Genomic DNA, 18,394 nt, shown 5'->3' with positions numbered 1-18,394 from the left:
CACGGATGGTCTAGTGCGGACTGCTCACCGCCTCTTTCCCCTCGACTCTCATTCACTTCCTGTTTGTGAGGTGGACCATTACGGGCAATGCACACATGATGAACGTTCGTTCGATTGAGTTACGATATCTATCAAGTGAACTATGTGAACATTGTAAATTTTAAATCTGAACGAATTTGACCCATCTTTACCTGCCCAGGTTCAACACGTGGAACAATCAGACCTGTCAAATAAATGTAAAATACAAAAATAAGCTAATGTGAGAAGTTTGTGGTGGCCCCGTTAGGAGCTCTGCTGATGAGCGACAGGACGGTAGGATGGCGAAACTGCCTCCCAGTCGTCCCCCTCCCCCAGCTCAGGGAACATTTGGGTATTTTCACGAAGTTTAAAAACCAGCGGCTGTGAGCACAACAGCAAGGGCCTCTCGGAACGGTGGAGGTCATGGGGGCGGGGCCTCAGCACAAAGTGTGGGCTGATTGGACTGTTTGTTTGATTGACAGCTGGATGCTCTGAAGGAGCAGAGCGCCCGGCAGCAGGAGGAGTTGAGCCGGTCCAGAGAGCAGCTCGGTTCTGAGGGCCAGCGGGTCAGCAGCCTGTGCACAGAGATGTGAGTGTCTGCACCTTACAAACAGCCTCCGACACACACACACTCACACTCACACTCACACTCACACTCACACTCACACTCACACTCACACTCACACTCACACTCACACGCACACGCACACTCACACTCACACCAATTCAGACACACAAACACACACGCGTGAGCACTGTTTTGAGATTGTGCCAAAACACCTAACGTTACAATTGGTTTGCCAAAATGTCCATTGAACATTTTGAATTATAATAATAATAATAATAATAATAATAATAATAATAATAATACGGGTTGATAACTGATTACTCACTGCTGGTACCCCCCCTTCCCCCCCATCGCCCAGAGAGGAGCTGAGGAGGACAGCAGGGCAGGGGACCCAGAGCCTGGGGGCCCTGCAGGAGGAGAACCGCAAACTGGCCAAAGAGCTGGACGACAGCCAACAGGAAGTCAGCAAGCACAAGAAGGTCAATTTCACAATCCTTTTACTGTCCAGGAAAATGTGTCATAGAAATGAATGGGGAAGTTCTTTGGTGTGCTTTTGCATTCCGTTGTCTTTCCATGGGGGTACATTTCCCATCCTAAAACTCATTTGAAGGTAAATACAGGCAGCTTTATTTCACACTTAGAACATTATGTCTCTTATTGATGTGTGCAAATCACACCCCGTAGGAATAATCCTCTATTCAAAGGCCTTTTTTTAAACCCTCTAAAAGAAGAAGAAATACTTTAATCTGATTAGAATGTTAGGAAGTGTGCTGGACTGAACGCTGCTCTCCCTGTCATGTTTCCTCACTTTCAGCTGGAAGAAGAGCTCTCATCCCTCACACTCCAGCTCCAGGAGCTACGGAAGAGGTAAGGCTGCCATGCAGACCTGGCAACCCTCCGTCTGTGGGGTGGGAGAGATCTTACACCTACCGTGTTCCTGGAGATCTACCATCCTGTAGGTTTCCACTCCAACCCTAATGAAGCATTCCTCGTTCAACAGCTAGAGCAGGGCTGCCCAACCCTGTTTCTGGAGATTTACCATCCTGTAGGTTTTAACTCCAACCCTAACGAAGCACATCTCGTTCAACAGCTAGAGCAGGGCTGCCCAACCCTGTTCCTGGAGATTTACCATCCTGTAGGTTTTAACTCCAACCCTAATGAAGCACACCTTGTTCAACAGCTAAAGCAGGGCTGCCCAACCCTGTTCCTGGAGATCTACCATCCTATAGATTTTCACTCCAACCCTAACAAAGCACACCTCAGTCAACAGCTAGAGCTACAGAGCTACACGTTCTTGCCGCTATCGCACTTTAGATAAGTTAAGCAACTGATGGATCCTGTGGTCTGCTCATGGTTGCTCATTAACGGAGATAATTACAGGAGGTTTGGGGCGGGGGGGGGGGGGGGGGGGGGTCTGACACACCTCGCTCCGCACACGCATGACTCAACGTCCGCTGGGACTCTCAGCCGGATCGATCCACTCCCGAGCAGCATTCCACACTGCTGAGGAATTTGGGACTTTATCAGACGGGCTGGGAAATACAACCTTTCTTTTCACACACTTAAGAGTCCTAGATCATTCTCTGCTCTCACAGAATGCATGTGTTTATAGCACAGAGTGCTGGACCTGACCTGAGAGCTGGTTGTACCTGGGTGTTACACTTAGCATTCTTGGTGACAGCAAGTTTTTTCTTTCTTTTTTTCTTTCTTTCTTTCTTGTTGCCCAATGAGCCGTTTTACCGAGGTCCATTATTCAAGCCCACGTCAGAATATGAGAATAATGGTGTTAAATTTCTTTACAAAAGGAAAACGCTGGGGTTTGAATAATACTGTTCAACCTCGCTGATCTTAAAATGAACATAGTGGTTCCGTTTTTTTGTGTTTTTTTTTTTTAAAATGTGTTCGTTTCAGAGTAGGAAAGAATGCTCTGTCTGAACTGTCCTCTACCCCAGTGAGAATGACCTGACAAGTCCTGTTTCAGCAGAGCTCACACCTGTCTTACAGGTAACCCTGCTTGTGCAAGGTGAATACAGCGTGGAAAAGGCGCTATGTAACCAAGTCATAAGGAGACACCGTTTGTGGAAAACCAACCTGGATCAAATGTGTGGATTCAAATACTTTTCTACGCTCTACTGAGCTTGTCTGGTGTGTTTGGAACCTATGAAATGCTCTCAAAAAGTGAAAACCCTGCCTTCTGGTCCTCCTGGTTGGCTCAGTGACGCCTGGCAAGATCAATCAATCACAGAAAAGTATTTGAATCCAAAGTTATTGCGTATTTGGCCTATGCCTGATGGGAAAGGTGCTATACAGCTCAAGCTATGTTTTGAAACTGCCGGTAGCTGGTTGACCCATTCAGACCACATGGTTTGACCAGCTCAAGCTAAGTTTGAAACTGCTGGTAGCTGGTCATTTTAAGCTGGCCATAGCTGGATTTTACACCAGGGCACAACCGATTCTTAGGCAGAGGTTGTGCTCATGTCCCGCAGGGAGAGCTCGCTGAAGGAGTCTGAAGAGGAGAAGGCCTCCCTCCAGAGGACTCTCCAGAAGACCAGTGCCTTGATCTCCCAGAGGGACTCGGAGCTGGCCACGCTCAGGAGTGAGGTGAGCGGAGTGCTCGGCTGGGGCGGCCATTTTGGGAGCAGCATTACGAGCCGTTTTGCGGCAGGAATGCTGATGCTGTTTGGGAACTTACGGCTACAGAGCCACATGCTAGAGGCCCCCTGTAGGGGGTGACTATCAGGAGGGATCCTGTCCCTGATATCTGCTCTGGCTCATTCAATTCATCAGTCCTGGCAGTGGTCATGTTAGCACCTTCTGATGACCTGTGCTACGTGTCTGTGTTTGTCTGTCTGTCTGCATGCATCTGTGTACCTGTCTGTCTGCGTGTGTATCCGGTTTTGCCTGCATACGTGTGTGTGTCTGTATATGTTTGTGTGTCTGCTTGTTTGTGTGTGATTATGTGTGTCTGCTTGTTTGTGGGTGATTGTGTGTCTGCTTGTTTGCGTGTGATTATGTGCATCTGTGCTTGTCTGCTTGTTGTGTGTGATTATGTGTGTTTGTGCTTGTCTGCTTGTTTGCGTGTGATTGTGTGTTTGTGCTTGTCTGCTTGTTTGTGTGATTATGTGCGTCTGCTTGTTTGTGTGATTATGTGCGTCTGCTTGTTTGTGTGATTGTGTGCGCCTGCTTGTTTGTGTGATTGTGTGCGCCTGCTTGTTTGTGTGATTATGTGCGTCTGTTTGTTTGTGTGATTGTGTGCGCCTGCTTGTTTGTGTGATTGTGTGCGCCTGCTTGTTTGTGTGATTGTGTGCGCCTGCTTGTTTGTGTGATTGTGTGCGTCTGCTTGTTTGTGTGATTGTGTGCGTCTGCTTGTTTGTGTGATTGTGTGCGCCTGCTTGTTTGTGTGATTGTGTGCGTCTGCTTGTTTGTGTGATTGTGTGCTTCTGCTTGTTTGTGTGATTGTGTGCTTCTGCTTGTTTGTGTGATTGTGTGCGCCTGCTTGTTTGTGTGATTGTGTGCGTCTGCTTGTTTGTGTGATTGTGTGCGTCGGCTTGTTTGTGTGATTGTGATTGTGTGCGTCGGCTTGTTTGTGTGATTGTGTGCGTCGGCTTGTTTGTGTGATTGTGATTGTGTGCGTCTGCTTGTTTGTGTGATTGTGTGCTCAGATGGCGGTGCTGCGTGAGGGCAGCTCGGCTGCGCAGACGCTGCAGTCTGCAGTGCAGTCTCTGGAGAAGGACAAGGCCCAGCTGCAGGAGCGAGTGAAGACTCTGGATCGGCGGCTGGAACAGAGCGACTCACGCCCCCCAGGTGAGCACGTTAACCTCACACCCCCCAGCTGAGCACGTTAACCTCACGCCCCCCAGGTGAGCACGTTAACCTCACGCCCCCCAGGTTAACCTCACGCCCCCCAGGTGAGCACGTTAACCTCACGCTCCCCAGGTTAACCTCACGCCCCCCAGGTTAACCTCACGCCCCCCAGGTGAGCACGTTAACCTCACGCTCCCCAGGTTAACCTCACGCCCCCCAGGTTAACCTCACGCCCCCCAGGTGAGCACGTTAACCTCACGCTCCCCAGGTTAACCTCACGCCCCCCAGGTGAGCACGTTAACCTCACGCCCCCCAGGTTAACCTCACGCCCCCCAGGTGAGCACGTTAACCTCACGCTCCCCAGGTTAACCTCACGCCCCCAGGTGAGCACGTTAACCTCATGCCCCCCAGGTGAGCATGTTAACCTCACGCCCCCCAGGTTAACCTCACGCCCCCCAGGTGAGCACGTTAACCTCATGCCCCCCAGGTGAGCATGTTAACCTCACGCCCCCCAGGTTAACCTCACGCCCCCCAGGTGAGCACGTTAACCTCACGCCCCCCAGGTGAGCACGTTAACCTCACGCCCCCCAGGTTAACCTCACGCCCCCAGGTGAGCACGTTAACCTCACGCCCCCCAGGTGAGCCCGTTAGCCTCACACCCCGCTACAGCTCTGTACCTGCTGTAGAATTTTCAGCTAAATATACCTAACAACCAAAAGTGATTGTACAGTCATCTGAAATGAGTATGTTTCTCTTTTTACTGGTGTCTAAAGAGTTCAAGTATTTTATAAATGATGTCTTCACTCAGGTCAGAGTGACGCACAAATCCAGCTATTAAAATACTTACAAAATATTGGCAGACTTCTTTACACAAACACATGCAAACAGACATACACGGACATACATATTTACACACGCTTATTCAGCCAGACGGACACACAGACAGACGTATTTGCACAAACGTATGCAGCATTAAATCTCGGCAGTGCTAACACAGCCAAGGGAAGGCCCCCCGCTCTGTGACCGGGATGGCGGTTGGCCCTGATGAACGTATTTGTTTTGTGTTTCTTCAGGAGGTGATGCTGCTGTAGACAATCTGAAAGAGGACGAGTCGGACTTGGCGCAGGGACAGGTATGTGTGCGCAGTGTTCTCATACCGCCATTTTGTGCTGTTAGACCTTCACCTTTCATACGGCTGGAGTTCGAGTCAACTCGTGACCAAAAGGCAATAGTCAAACCCGTTAATGTCTGGTAAATCGAGCTGAATCTGAATGTCTGTATTCTATATCCCTAGCTGTATATTATTCTAAAAAAAAAACACATTGGCAATTAATATTGTTCATCTGCATTTGTGTAAAAAAAAGTGATGTCATATTTTGTCAGCATTTGTGTGTCCAGTGTGTGGTTCTATTTGAAATATCTGCACTTTCTGACTCATTTTACTTGTTGTAATTTAAAGACATAATAGTGTGTCCGTTTCTGGCAAAGGGGTTGGGTTTTGGGTGCAGACATTTGGGAGTCTCATTGTCAAGCTGTGGTTCGTGTCACTTTGTCTCACAGTAGTGTCTCGGAGTTGTCAGGGCAACAAACGGCTCATGTTCTCCCCCACAATTCCTTGCAAAGCAGAAGCGAGTACGATAAATGCAAATTTTAATGTCATCTTTCAACTGAAGCTGCAGCTTCAGGAAATACTCCCTGTAGTGGGTGGAAGATCTATGTGTGCCAAATTAATTTTAAGATTTTTATGATAGTGCGTCCTGTCCTGGTCATTTTCAACTCCGAGCCTCTCCTGTGATTTCAACCGACGAGGTTAAAGTTGCTTTCATGTGGTGTTTTTTCTTTTCCTTTACTGTCATGATAAGAGTTTCCTCTTGTTGTCCCCCCCCCCTTGTGTGTGGACCTTATAGTGACTGTAAAATGGGTGGTGGGGGGGGGGGGGGTCGGCCTTCTGAATTTAACCGCTGTTTTGTCTCTTCCTCCTCTTCCTCCTCCTCCTCCTCCTCCTCCCTTCCCCCCGATGTTGGCCATGCGCCCCCCCACTCAGGCTGCGGTTCGTGACATATTCTCATCGTTCCATTTGAGCATGTCGACTTTTCTGTCCTGTCTGCTTTCTGTCCTTGTTTTAAAATGGAGGGCTGTGTGGGGGGGGGGGGGGGGTGGGGGGGGGGACACGCCTCTAAAATGCCCGCCTCTCCGTGAATAACCGCTGACAGATCCTCATCCTCAGTTCATTTCCTCCTCTGTCACTTCATGATGAGTTCCTGAGAAATGCAGGTTAGGGTGGGGGTGGGGGGTGGGGGTGCAGCAGCAGGCGGGGCTGCAGGCAGCATTAACAGGGCGAGGAGGCGGAAGAGTGCGTTTGCTCAGCCAGTCGACCGTGCATGAGTCAGGTGAGCCTGGCATCATGGTGGAGGAACTGGATCTGCTACTCCAAGGTCTCGGCAGCCTCGATTCCGCCGTGGGACACGGCCGTTCGTCGTGCCCCTGAGTACAGAGATTGACATGCACAAAGTGTTTATATTATATTATTATTGTATTATTTATTTTTGACATGCAGTACTTTAAGCCTTCAGAGACCAGCTCATTTCCTGCAGTGCGCTCACAATTTTAAGGTGGATGCTTTAGAAAGGAAGGCGACCTCCTGAATGTCTGTGAAAGGTTAGATCTGAATGTGCAGGGCTGTAAGTGACATCTGAGCTCCCGTGAGATCCGGAACGTTCTGCAGCGGTTCTTCTGTGAGAGAAGGTCCGGGCCCGCTCCGCTCACCGTCCCGTTGGGGTGTAGAATTTTGTGGGGCTGTGTCTTTGTCTTCTCACTTTGGGGCCTGACCAAGAAAGCTCACTGAACATGGATTTCACTCCACAGTGGTGTAATGGGGGCGTGGGGGGCGGGTGGGTGGGTGATTGTGTAACAGCAGTTTGCCTAGGATTTGAGCGATTTCACTAACCACTGGTGTGAGATGTGCACTTATTTTTGGGGGAATGGGAATTCTGGGAAAGCCTGGGCCTGTAGCCATATCAGTGACATCATCACTTCCTCCCCGGAGTAGATCGCCTTCCTGAACTCGGTCATCGTGGACCTGCAGAAGAAGAACCAGGAGCTGAAGGCCAAGATGGAGAAGATGGCGGAAGCGGCTCTGAACGGGAACAACACCAGCGAGCTGGACAACTACGGGTCAGTGCGCTGTCGTACAGTATTTACGTCCCTGCGGGCGGGTGCCCTCAGATAGATAGCCCATAGGATTGACAAGAGCAGAGGACGACTGACGGTTTGCACTGCAAGCCTCTCCATAGGACATGAGTGGCATGAGCGTTTACTTCGTAGGACAGGTCGGGGCCACTCGTAAATGCTATTCCTACCTAACAAAAGATTCTAAATGCAAGAAAATGGGTGAATGCGGCAAGTTCTCTTAAGTCGCTTTTTTTTTTTTTTCTTGTGATTTGGGGGAACGAAGCTGTTTGTACGAGATGCATGATATCTGTTCGTGCACCACCACCCCACCCCCCCACCCCCCCTCACAGGTTGGAGGCCCCGCCCAAGAATAAGCCCCCTCCGCGGCTCTTCTGTGACATCTGCGACTGCTTCGACCTCCACGACACCGAGGACTGCCCCACGCAGGCCCAGGCCCCCGACTCCCCCCCACACACCGCCTACCACGGCAACCGCTCCGACCTGCGCCCCTACTGCGACATCTGCGAGGTGTTCGGCCACTGGACCGACTCCTGCAACGATGACCAGACCTTCTGATACCTCCAGCACTGCCCCTGCACCCGCCTGCTCGCACACACACACACACACACCCACGCACTCACACGCACTCATACTCATATACGCGCGCAAACACACACACACACACACACACACACACACACACACACACACACACACACACACACACACACACACACACCCACGCACTCATACTCATATACGCGCGCAAACACACACACACACACACACACACGCATACATACACACTGTGTGTGCACAAACACACACATTCTTCCACAAAAGCAACCTCATGCCAGGCTGGCTTCCACAGCACTTTGTTTTATGGGCATGGGTGTACGTCCATGTAAATGTGTGTATGTGTGTGTGTTGTATGGCGTGTGTGTTTGTGTGTTGTATGGTGTGTGTGTGTGTGTGTGTGTGTGTGTTGTATGGCGTGTGTGTGTGTTTGCGTGTGTGTGTGTGGGTGGGGGGGGGGGTGTGTATGGCTTCAGCTGTCCCCCAAAGCGTTAACCTTGGAGCAGTGTTTCAGCTTCAGTAGTGTCCGGAGGGGGGGGGTTATCAAGACAACAAAAAAATCTGTCATACTTGATTGTGAGTAAAAAGGCTGACTTAACATAACATCACCCACAAATATTTCATGTTTTTGTTTGGCTTCTAGTTGGGGTTGGTTGGGGGGGGTGGGGTTTTTTTTTTTTTCCACAGTTGTTTTAAAAAGAAAAAAAAAAATAAGCGTTTGAAACTTCCAGGGGTTGCCTTGTCAGTCTGGGGTTGTGGGGTGAGTCTTTTGGGTGCATGCGGAGGTGCGTGTGGCAGTTGCACGGGTGTGGAGGCTGACATCAGCGGAGCTACAAGAAGACTAGTAGCCCAGTCCCAAAATGGCCGCCGTACAGGAGGCCAAAACAGTCGCTTATAATCTATTGCACTGTACACTTTAGACCCAGCTCCTTTTAATTGCCTTTATATGAACATGTTTAAATTATAATTTTTAAAAGAGTAAAGAGAATAATAATACTGTCAGATTTTATGTGTTGCCTTTTTTTTCTTTTTTTTTGTCTTTTGAATGTCCAAGTATCTGTACAATAAACAAAAATGAAAAAGCAAGAGTTCGGATCATATTGTATCTCCCAGATATACCTGTTAAATAAAAGTGGAATCTATGACTGTACATACCTGCTGTACTTTTGTTTTTCATAAGGAATGTGTGGAGCTGTTGTTGATCTGAACCCAGTGTTTTACTGTGGAAGGCAAAACCAGTTTGGGTGGTTCAAATAGGAAACATTACTCCCCTATTACTGGGTGAACCTAAAGGACTAAAGCACATGGGGTTATCTTGGGGATGGTTCTTGAATGTGAAGCACTGGTGGCTAGGAAAGGCTTGTATGGAGGCAGCATCACCCCTCAGCACACTGGACTGTATCTACTTAAATAAATGCTGATAATCTTTTATGGGTCTTTCCAAATATTTTTGAAAGCTTGTGTTCACTTTACAACAGAGCTGCCCAATCCTCTTCCTGGAGCTCTGCTGGGTTTTATTGCTAGCCTCACAATGCACGCCTCATTCAACAGCTGCTAATTTGTAGAATCCGGTATCCCAAATTCTGGTTGAAATTGAGACTTATCAGGAGATCTCCAGGAACAGGGTTAGGCTGCTGTGCTTTAAAAAAAGAAAAGAAAAAGTGATCACTTTGACCAACGGGACGGTCTCTGAAAACTGACAGGACGGGTTTAATTTTACTATCCATCTTGTAACCATGGTGATTGAGGCAAAACTTTATTATTTTGTACACAATGTTTATTCTTGAATTAAAAGCATATTTTACTTCAAAACGAGCTGTTTTAATTCCTTATTCCTGGCTGAATATTGTACTTTGATAGTTGCACATGAACAATGAATTGCATTGTCACTCACTGTTTGTGTCCTTTCAAATCCTATGTTGTCATTTATACATTTTTTTTGTACATATTTAAAGTCCAGTCATGTGTCTGACAACTGCCAGTTGGTTGGGGTGTGTGTGGGGCTGCGATGGGATTCATAGGCAGATATGTCTGCTTTCTGGACGGCCGACTGGCAGTTCCAGAAGCCACTGGCCACACCGAGATCAACACTGGCGGATCTGGGAGGAAAGATCAGTTTAGAGACCCTCCGGCCAAGTTGTCTGGGGGAGCAAACCTCCTACCTGACTGGGACCTGGGGAGAGGAGAGAGGACAGGAATGGGAAGGAAACACGTGGAGATGGAAGTAGGGTAAATGGGTGGACATGGAAAGGAATCGTGCACAGTGAAGTGAGGGCAGGCAGCAAAACGATTATCAATTATCGCCCTCTCAGACAGCTTTGATGGACTGCTGCTGGTGCGCTACACAGCTGCTTAAGTAACCAGCCAGCTGAGACGCTGTTCGCCGACAGAGGCTCCTCCTGAAGCTATTGCTGTGGCCTGCCAGAGGACAAAGTCTGAGATAAAAAGGCTGAGATAAAAAAGCAAGAATAACTTGTCTGCATCTCACGTTTTATACCTTTGCACTAGAATTGAACCTTTTGAAGAGTAGGGTTGTTGTTTTTTTGCCAGTTTTCAAAATTCTGTCCGTGTTATGATACTCCATTGCTTTAAATGACCAGACGTGCGTTGCAGATGGCAGAACGCTAGCTAATGTTCGCCAACCAATGGGGAAAATCGAGAGAACACTAATTTTAAATTATTTTGCTGTTATAATACACTTTAACCAATTCCTTCAAGCCTGTTTTTAAATGAAGAGGAAAAAAAGTCACTGTACATGTTTGTGTAAGGATTTTGATTTGGTTGCAGGGAGGAAAATATATTTGACTATTCATTTCTATTCCGGTAACATGAAGAGTGAGACTACAGGTTTGCATATACGTGCATTGGCTGGGGTGTGTAATAATAATAATAATAATAATAATAATAATGGGCTGCAAGACTTTATACCCAGAGAGTGAAATCTACTACTGCCAGGCATTGATCTCAGTGGTCTTTCGACAGTTGTCTCTATCCTAGGAGGTAAATGCGCTGCTCGTCTGGGAATCTTGCAAATATAGTTTCTATGGCATGAAGTAGCGCCTTTAACCTGACAATTTTGCTGAATCCCAACTGCTGAACTAGTGAGCCCTTACTAAGGGTACGCCCGCCGAGTGGAGCTAAATCTAAATATCCAGGACATCCTATTTTCCCTCTATCATTTACGTAAAAAGACACTAGGATCCTCCTCGACACTGACTTAAACGTCTATAGTAGCTGCACATCCGGCTTGCAAACCTATCAATATGCCCAGTGAGTAACCCGTCACCTAACCGCTCCTAAACCGTATATGAGATCAATACAATGAATGTCAGAGGTGCACAACCCAGTCAGTGTGTATGCAAACCATGGACCTTGGATGTCCTGAAAAAAAAGGAAAAAAACCTTTATTATGACAGTTGGCTATAACCGCTCGGTATACACCATGTCTCTTTGTTCTGTTATCTCTTCCCACGGCTTTTCTTATCACTCCTACGCTGATGACACCCAACTCTTCATTTCCTTCCCCCCCGACACCCAAATCACCACACGGATCTCTGCCTGCTTGGCTGATATCTCTGCGTGGATGACTTCCCATCACCTGAAGCTCAACCTTGCCAAAACTGAGCTTCTCTACATCCCTGCTAAGTCCTCTCCGTCAATCGACCTCTCATTGACTGTTGAGGACCTTGTAGTTTCCTCCTCCCGTACGGCAAAGAATCTTGGGGTGACTCTTGATAACTGCCTCACCCTGGCTCCACAAGTATCCTCCACTGCCAGAACCTGCAGGTTCTTTCTGTATAATATACACCGTATCCATCATCTCCTGACTGAGAAAGCCACCCAGCTCCTAGTCCAGGCGCTCGTCATTTCCCGCCTGGATTACTGCAACTCCCTCCTAGCCGGTCTCCCAGCGTGTGCCATCAAGCCCCTCCAGCTGGTCCAGAATGCTGCAGCCCGCCTGATCACCAATCAGCCCAGGTCGGCTCATGTCACCCCGCTTCTCATTGGCCTCCACTGGCTTCCCATTGCCGCACGCATCCGTTTCAAGGCCCTAGTGTTGGCATTTCAGGCTGCTAAGGGGACTGCCCCACCTTACATACAATCCCTGATCACTCCCTACTCCCCAGCTAGACCACTCCGGTCTGCCAGCTCTGGTCGACTTACGGTTCCCTCTCTACGTGCACCTGGCGGTCGAGCTGCACGTTCACGCCTGTTTTCCGTTCTGGTTCCTCAGTGGTGGAATGACCTGCCTACCACTGTCAGAACAGCAGAATCCCTCCCCCTATTTCGACGCAGACTCAAAACCCACCTTTTCAAACTCTACCTTAGTCCTCCCACCTGATTTCCCCTGCCCCTCCTTTCTGATATCCCTATCCTTGTCTAAAAAAAAAAAAAAAAAATTCTGATGACAACTATGTTTAGAACAGCATTTCCTGTGTATTTTGCTAGTTTCTGGATGTGATGCTCTGATTTATGGTAGAACCTATGCACTTGTAAGTCGCTTTGGATTAAAAGCGTCTGCCAAATGACTAAAATGTAAATGTAAATGTAAATAACCAAGGATTAGGCTGTTTCAATGATGGAAAATATGAACATTTTATTACAAAGCAAGACAAAGACCACTATTACGAGAAAAGACTTACAAACTAAGACAAAGAAACAGAACACAAAGTGAATTTTGATGAATGCCCACATATTCTGTACAGTAGGGAATATGGTACCAGGAGAACTGTTAAGCAGATTCTCCCCGAATGTCACTTTGGTCTTCCCCTAAATACAATCTTGAGCAAGCCTTCCACACTCCACAGCACCCCTAGTTTGCCCAAATAAGGTTTGGCAGTGCTCTCCCTACTGCCAAATACTCTCTGTTCCAATACTTTTGCTCACCAAAACATTGGGTGGTCTGATGCCAAAGGTGCTATGTTCTAAGTAGTTGAATACATCTGGGTATAAATACCAGGAAATAAATGCTGAAATTCTGAACTCTTGTCTTGTGTTCATCTTTGTATCTCAGCCCCAAATGTATTCAGTGTATTGCAAAAACAAAGGAATTGGCCTTGCTGTTTCAATACTTTTGGAGGGGACTGTATATGTGTCTCTTTCTTCGCACATAACCAAACATTATTCTGGGCACAGTCTAGAGCAGCAGATTCAGCTCTTTCCACTGAGGACGCAATCTGAGAAATCTTGCTTCTCGGACAGAGGTGTCAACAGGCCGCGGGAAGTCGCAGACACCATGAACACTTTTTGCCACCTGGCCTTTATGGCACCCAGTGGTTCTTTCTCCTGAATTTTGGGTTCTGTAAAGTTGATAGTGGAGGAGCTGTTTTTTGAAGGGTTCTGGATCGCCTTAAATTACTGTACCAAGTCTGCAGTCCAGGTTGTCCTTCATGGTTTGATGGATCTTTTGAAGCAGGTCAAGTCTGGGTCGTTGACCATTGACCACATGCTCCACATTTCTGTGGGGTTGAGTTTGTGGACCAGCATGAGGTCTCTGTAGATGCAAGGGTTGAATGGGGTGACACTTTGGCGGTACCCAAAGGTTTTGAAGCCATCATGGAAGACCAATGTCACGTTCATCTTCTGCAGACACATACCCACAAAGACGTCGTCAATGGGGAACAGTTCGGTCCCTTGGGCTGCCTGGTTTAGACCAATCACGGTCCGACGGGACATGAGGTAACCACCCCCTCCTGCATACGGTGGGTACTGTTTGTGGGGGAACATCTCCACTGGAATGAAGTATTTCAGTCTGCGTCCGCGAATTGGCCAGGCGTTTTCAATGATGTCACCAGTGAACAGGTGATTGGATGGGCTCTTGTCCTGGAGGAACTGCAGCAGGTTTCTTGTGTGGATGAAGACGTCATCATCCCCCTTCAGCACGAACTGGGCCGTCTGGCACTCTTGGCTGAACCAGCGGAGGAAGTGGACCTCCTTCAGGGTGAGGTTGAAGAAGCTGTCCATGAAGTCCCACTGGAGGATGTCACCGAACCGCCTGCTCTCGTACTTGAGGAGCCTCTGCAGGGCGTAGCCCTTCACAGTGTCCTGGGACCTGCCCAAAAGGAACACCAGTCTCACTTTCTTGCCCGCGATGGTCCCCTCTTCGCCCCATGTGTTCCGGAGGGCCATCCGGCGGTCGATTTGGGCGGCGGTGGACTTAACAGCCAGAAGGAGGAACAGGTCATGGTCGCAGGCCCTGGGGGTCAGCAGCCGTGGGAATTCCCGACAGTGCCTGTACCGGAGGAAGAGCTGGTGATCCGCCGGAATATGACGTGGAATGACCAGGTTTTCATTTTCCAAGCACTTGGAGATCTGGGACGGGGTGTGACTGACTTCAGCTCCCGAGCTATAATTCCAAAAGTGCTTTGGGGCTAGTATGACCCCAATATTCTCTGTGGGCGGAGACGATCCAAAATCCACACGGCCAAAAATGAAGCAGAAAATTGGGGCGAATACCAGGATGTAGCAACCCAGCACACAGTTGAGGTTTCCGCGTCTGAAGATCTGCATGGCTCTGAAAGAGAGGAACGGCGTCAGTAATACTGGACAACAGCCTCCTCCGCCTTAGACGCACAGTCCCAAATAAAAAAATTCAGGCTATTTCTGGCTAAATTACAACAGAAGAAGACACAATCAAATAGTCTTTTTCTTGAGTTCAATCCATAAAGCCTCTATGAATGTTATAACTGGGTTTCAATCCACATTCCCTTCTCTTGAAAGAGGAATTTCCGGACTACATTTGTGAAGTGCAACACACAAACTTAACTGGTGCTCTGCAAGGGTGGATAGACAATCAACAATCCAAACTGAACTAGCCTTGCAAGTTAAATAACCTTGGCTGCATATACAAATATTTTCTTTTTCCAACAGATGACTTTGGAATGTGTCAAGATGTATAAGAACCACCCTAGCTTTTTTGTGATAATAAAAACACACCAGCCGGTGAGGACTACTAGTGAGAACTTCTTAAACTTCACTCAAAACACACGTGAAAAACATGCAGGCTAAAGTATCTGACAAAGATCAATGATCAGTTTTTAATCCCCCCCTCCTATTCCTCAACATACGCTCATGAATTATTCCCAAACCTTGCTTGCTCTTTGTTAGAATGCTTTCCATTTCATTGCAAAGTGCAACTTAACGTGGAGAAACTGTCCTCATGCTCAGGAAAAGTGTCATGGGCAAGGGGGCAATGGCACTGTCAGGAAGTAATATAGAAATTATATACATACAGTGAGGTCCAAAAGTTTGAGACCACATTGAAAATCTAGGATTTTTTCATGTAATCCTGATAATAAATGCTTATCTAAGGCTAAGAGAAATATGAAACTTAATCGCAGACAACAACATATTTCCATTGACAGTGTAAGCACTACAACTGTTTCAAGACTGCTACAGAAACATCAGATCAGGATGAAACGGTTGTACACTGTCCCCTTTGACAGGAACTCTGAGCGTGTCAAGGAACTCAGGAACCAATATGAAGTTTATGAAGGTATATGTGAAGGTTTATGACCACCACCCACATGACCAGATGTCACTTCTAGATGCAATGGCTGCTGGGTGTGATGTTGATGAAAATCTATGGCCAAATGCAGAGGACAGGATGGATGGGCCAGGCCAACAGTAGACTTCTGATACTGATAGGCAGACAATATATGTGCAAATTACTGTATATAGTGACAATATTTGGTATGTATTTGTTATTGACTGTAATGCATTTTGAGTAAATGATTGTATTGTATTTTTCTTTTCTGAACTGCAGTATATTGCCCAGCATAGTGAACAAATGGCAAAGTACTGTAATCCCCCTGAAGAATACTGTTGCTTTTGTGATTTGTTTCTTTATCATATATTGTTTTACATTACACAGTAAAAATTGTTATTCTGGGTTTCCGATATAGTAAAACATTCATTCATTTACAGTTTACTGTAAATTTACCACACTCAGTCGTGAGAGGCAAACAAACTTTTGTGAGAGGCAAACCAACAGATCAAAAGTTTCTTTAGCTACTTGGCTGGAAATATTTGTGGATGCAAAAATAGAGGAAAGGGAAACGCATAATATATGTATTTAGCAATGCTCCAAGTTGTTTGTGTTTTGTAGTTCATTGTATATTGAGTGACAAAGTAGTCTTATGGGAGAAAGCATATGCTATAGTTATGGCAGCATGAGTCACTTTTGGGTGAAGTATGAAGTGTTTTGGTGGTTGAAGTGCATTTTGCACCAAATGTTAACTGGTGTGCTCAAGTTCGTGTTTCAAATGCACACTGTGTGAAGAGTTTTGAAGAAGTGAACATGGTATCGAGGTGAGGTCTCCCCACACTAGTTTTACCCCCCACATGTTACAAAATAAGGAACTGACGTCGCTAACAACGGCTTTCAAACAGGCTATATCCTGTTACCATAGTGATTGAAAATTGTACCCTGAAAAAAAAAAAGAGCGCAAAAAATAAAACATTGGTCCGGTGTTTGAGAGTGTTTTGGATGATTTGTCACCTCTTATGACTAACCTCTTATTTATTCTCCAACACTGACAAACCTATCACAGATGTGTTCACATACTATTTACAATTAGCTTTAATCATCAAATAGGCTGCATGCAATAGGTCTACGTGGGTCTCGACTTGAGTTAATTAACAACCAAGAAGCAATAGCCTTGTACACAATCAATCATAGTCACCTTGGAAAATCCTCAAATATTCCTGAATTTGCCTTTCGACATTCAACCACCTTGAAACCGTGAAATTGCGCAAATAGTATTGTATTCTTATGTAGCATACGCTTGCGAAGCTTTAAAAAAATAAAAATAAATAAATTAGGTTTCGGTCGCGTGCATCGATACAAAACTCGGTGGCTTAAATACAATTGGATATGGCCTACCGTTTGTAGGCTACAGGAAAAAGGACCGGGAAGTTTAATTAATTTTAAATATAAAAAGTTGAGGACCCACGAAAGTCATACCGTTAACTCTGCCTTGAGCCTATCACGCAGACACTCCGTAACAATATTATTTATTTGCTTATTTATTTGCTTACTCGTTTACTCCTTTTCACACTGATGGAAATATTAGATGGTAAAATTAATTAAATCTGATGAATTCACAATTGTCCCGAATTCCGCGGCCGACAATGATTGTAAAAAAGTGAGAAAGTTTTAAATATGCTACGTTACCTGATATTCCCTGGTGTCTGAAAGGTGTCCGATCGACAGGTGAAGGTGAGTGAAGTGTACACTTGGAGGAGCAGAAATTTCACAGATGAAAAAATAAATCGGGAGCTCCTCAACTTGCAAGGTGTAATGAGAGTGGCGAGCCGAGTTACGTAGGGGCGTCATCAAACCCCGTCATTCCGTCTTAGAATATAGGCGAGGCAACATGCCAGTAATATATTTACAAAGTAGAATGCTTTGCCAAAATACACTGGAGCCCACGTATCCTGCTTTAGAGATTGGATAATGCATAAAGCGTTAAGAGGTGTCACTTTTGGAATGACCATTATATAACAAAAGCCTACAGTTAATCATTATTAGCACTATTTTAACAATAGAGGCCGTTGCAGGTGAAACATTGTACATTTTAGTGGGCAAATGATATCATTGTCACCACTCAGTTCACATTATTCCATGTTATAATAAATGAAATGTTATTTGCGGCAGAAACTGATTATTTACGATACTGTGATCCCGCATCCGCACAAACGGCTTATCCCCAACGTCCTGCTCTTCGGTGAACGCTTGGTTGAAGCGTAACCTAGCGCAGTGTGGGAAGGTTCTAGCAGCGTTCGGTATGAGCTGCAGAGACCTACTCGCACAGGCTGGGAGACAGGTGGCAATTGTCCTAGCAGGAAGTGACAGTCCTCGCAGGTGAGGATGAAATCCAAGTTCCAAACGCGAGGAAATGTCACTAAGTAGCCAGGAAGTAGCCCGTAGTTTACTTGTAACCATGACAGAGCACATCGCAGTCGAAAGTTGGTGCATATATTTTAATATGTTAACGAGTTGGTATTTTGTAAATCTTCTTTTTCTGCGAATACCTTCCGTGTCCTACTCTCAGTTAGGTCCACCCTCTATTTACTTCACCTTTCGATTCCACGTTAAGGCATCTCCTTCCCTTGCTGTCTTCCCTTGAGGGGCATTGCCTGACTACATTTGTGATGTGCAACAAGAACACTTGATCTTACAAGGTTCTCTGCAATAGATAAGCAAAAACTGAACTGAACCGCCCTTGCCATTTGGGACACAACCTGGACTCCATG

The 18,394-nt window shown here is 46.6% G+C and overlaps 2 protein-coding genes across 4 annotated transcripts in view; one reads left to right on the top strand and one right to left on the bottom strand.

Annotated features, from left to right (window-relative positions):
- The window catches only part of LOC133140104 (CAP-Gly domain-containing linker protein 1-like), a 49,904-nt gene extending 41,332 nt beyond the window's left edge, over window positions 1-8,572 (top strand). For all 3 annotated transcript variants that reach the window (XM_061259679.1, XM_061259678.1, XM_061259677.1), the window contains 8 exons: window positions 501-607; window positions 945-1,065; window positions 1,401-1,453; window positions 3,073-3,187; window positions 4,249-4,390; window positions 5,464-5,522; window positions 7,440-7,564; window positions 7,912-8,572. In XM_061259679.1, coding sequence (XP_061115663.1) covers window positions 501-607; window positions 945-1,065; window positions 1,401-1,453; window positions 3,073-3,187; window positions 4,249-4,390; window positions 5,464-5,522; window positions 7,440-7,564; window positions 7,912-8,137 — 948 coding nt within the window. In that variant the 3' untranslated portion in view covers window positions 8,138-8,572. The remainder of the gene's footprint in view (window positions 1-500; window positions 608-944; window positions 1,066-1,400; window positions 1,454-3,072; window positions 3,188-4,248; window positions 4,391-5,463; window positions 5,523-7,439; window positions 7,565-7,911) is intronic.
- Window positions 8,573-12,708: 4,136 nt separating this feature from the next.
- LOC133140945 (N-acetyllactosaminide beta-1,3-N-acetylglucosaminyltransferase 4-like) lies at window positions 12,709-17,465 on the bottom strand. Its single transcript, XM_061261262.1, has 2 exons — window positions 17,313-17,465; window positions 12,709-14,651 (listed from the first exon to the last, which is right to left on the bottom strand). Exon 2 carries the CDS (start codon window positions 14,645-14,647, stop codon window positions 13,526-13,528), a length of 1,122 nt encoding a protein of 373 aa, XP_061117246.1. The 5' UTR covers window positions 14,648-14,651; window positions 17,313-17,465; the 3' UTR covers window positions 12,709-13,525.
- Between the last annotated feature and the right edge of the window lie 929 nt (window positions 17,466-18,394).

The sequence above is a fragment of the Conger conger genome, chromosome 11, assembly GCF_963514075.1.
Source record: "Conger conger chromosome 11, fConCon1.1, whole genome shotgun sequence".
Classification (NCBI taxonomy): domain Eukaryota; kingdom Metazoa; phylum Chordata; class Actinopteri; order Anguilliformes; family Congridae; genus Conger; species Conger conger.
The sequence above is the reverse complement of the archived record's forward strand: the minus strand, read 5'-3'. Positions and strand labels throughout refer to the sequence as shown.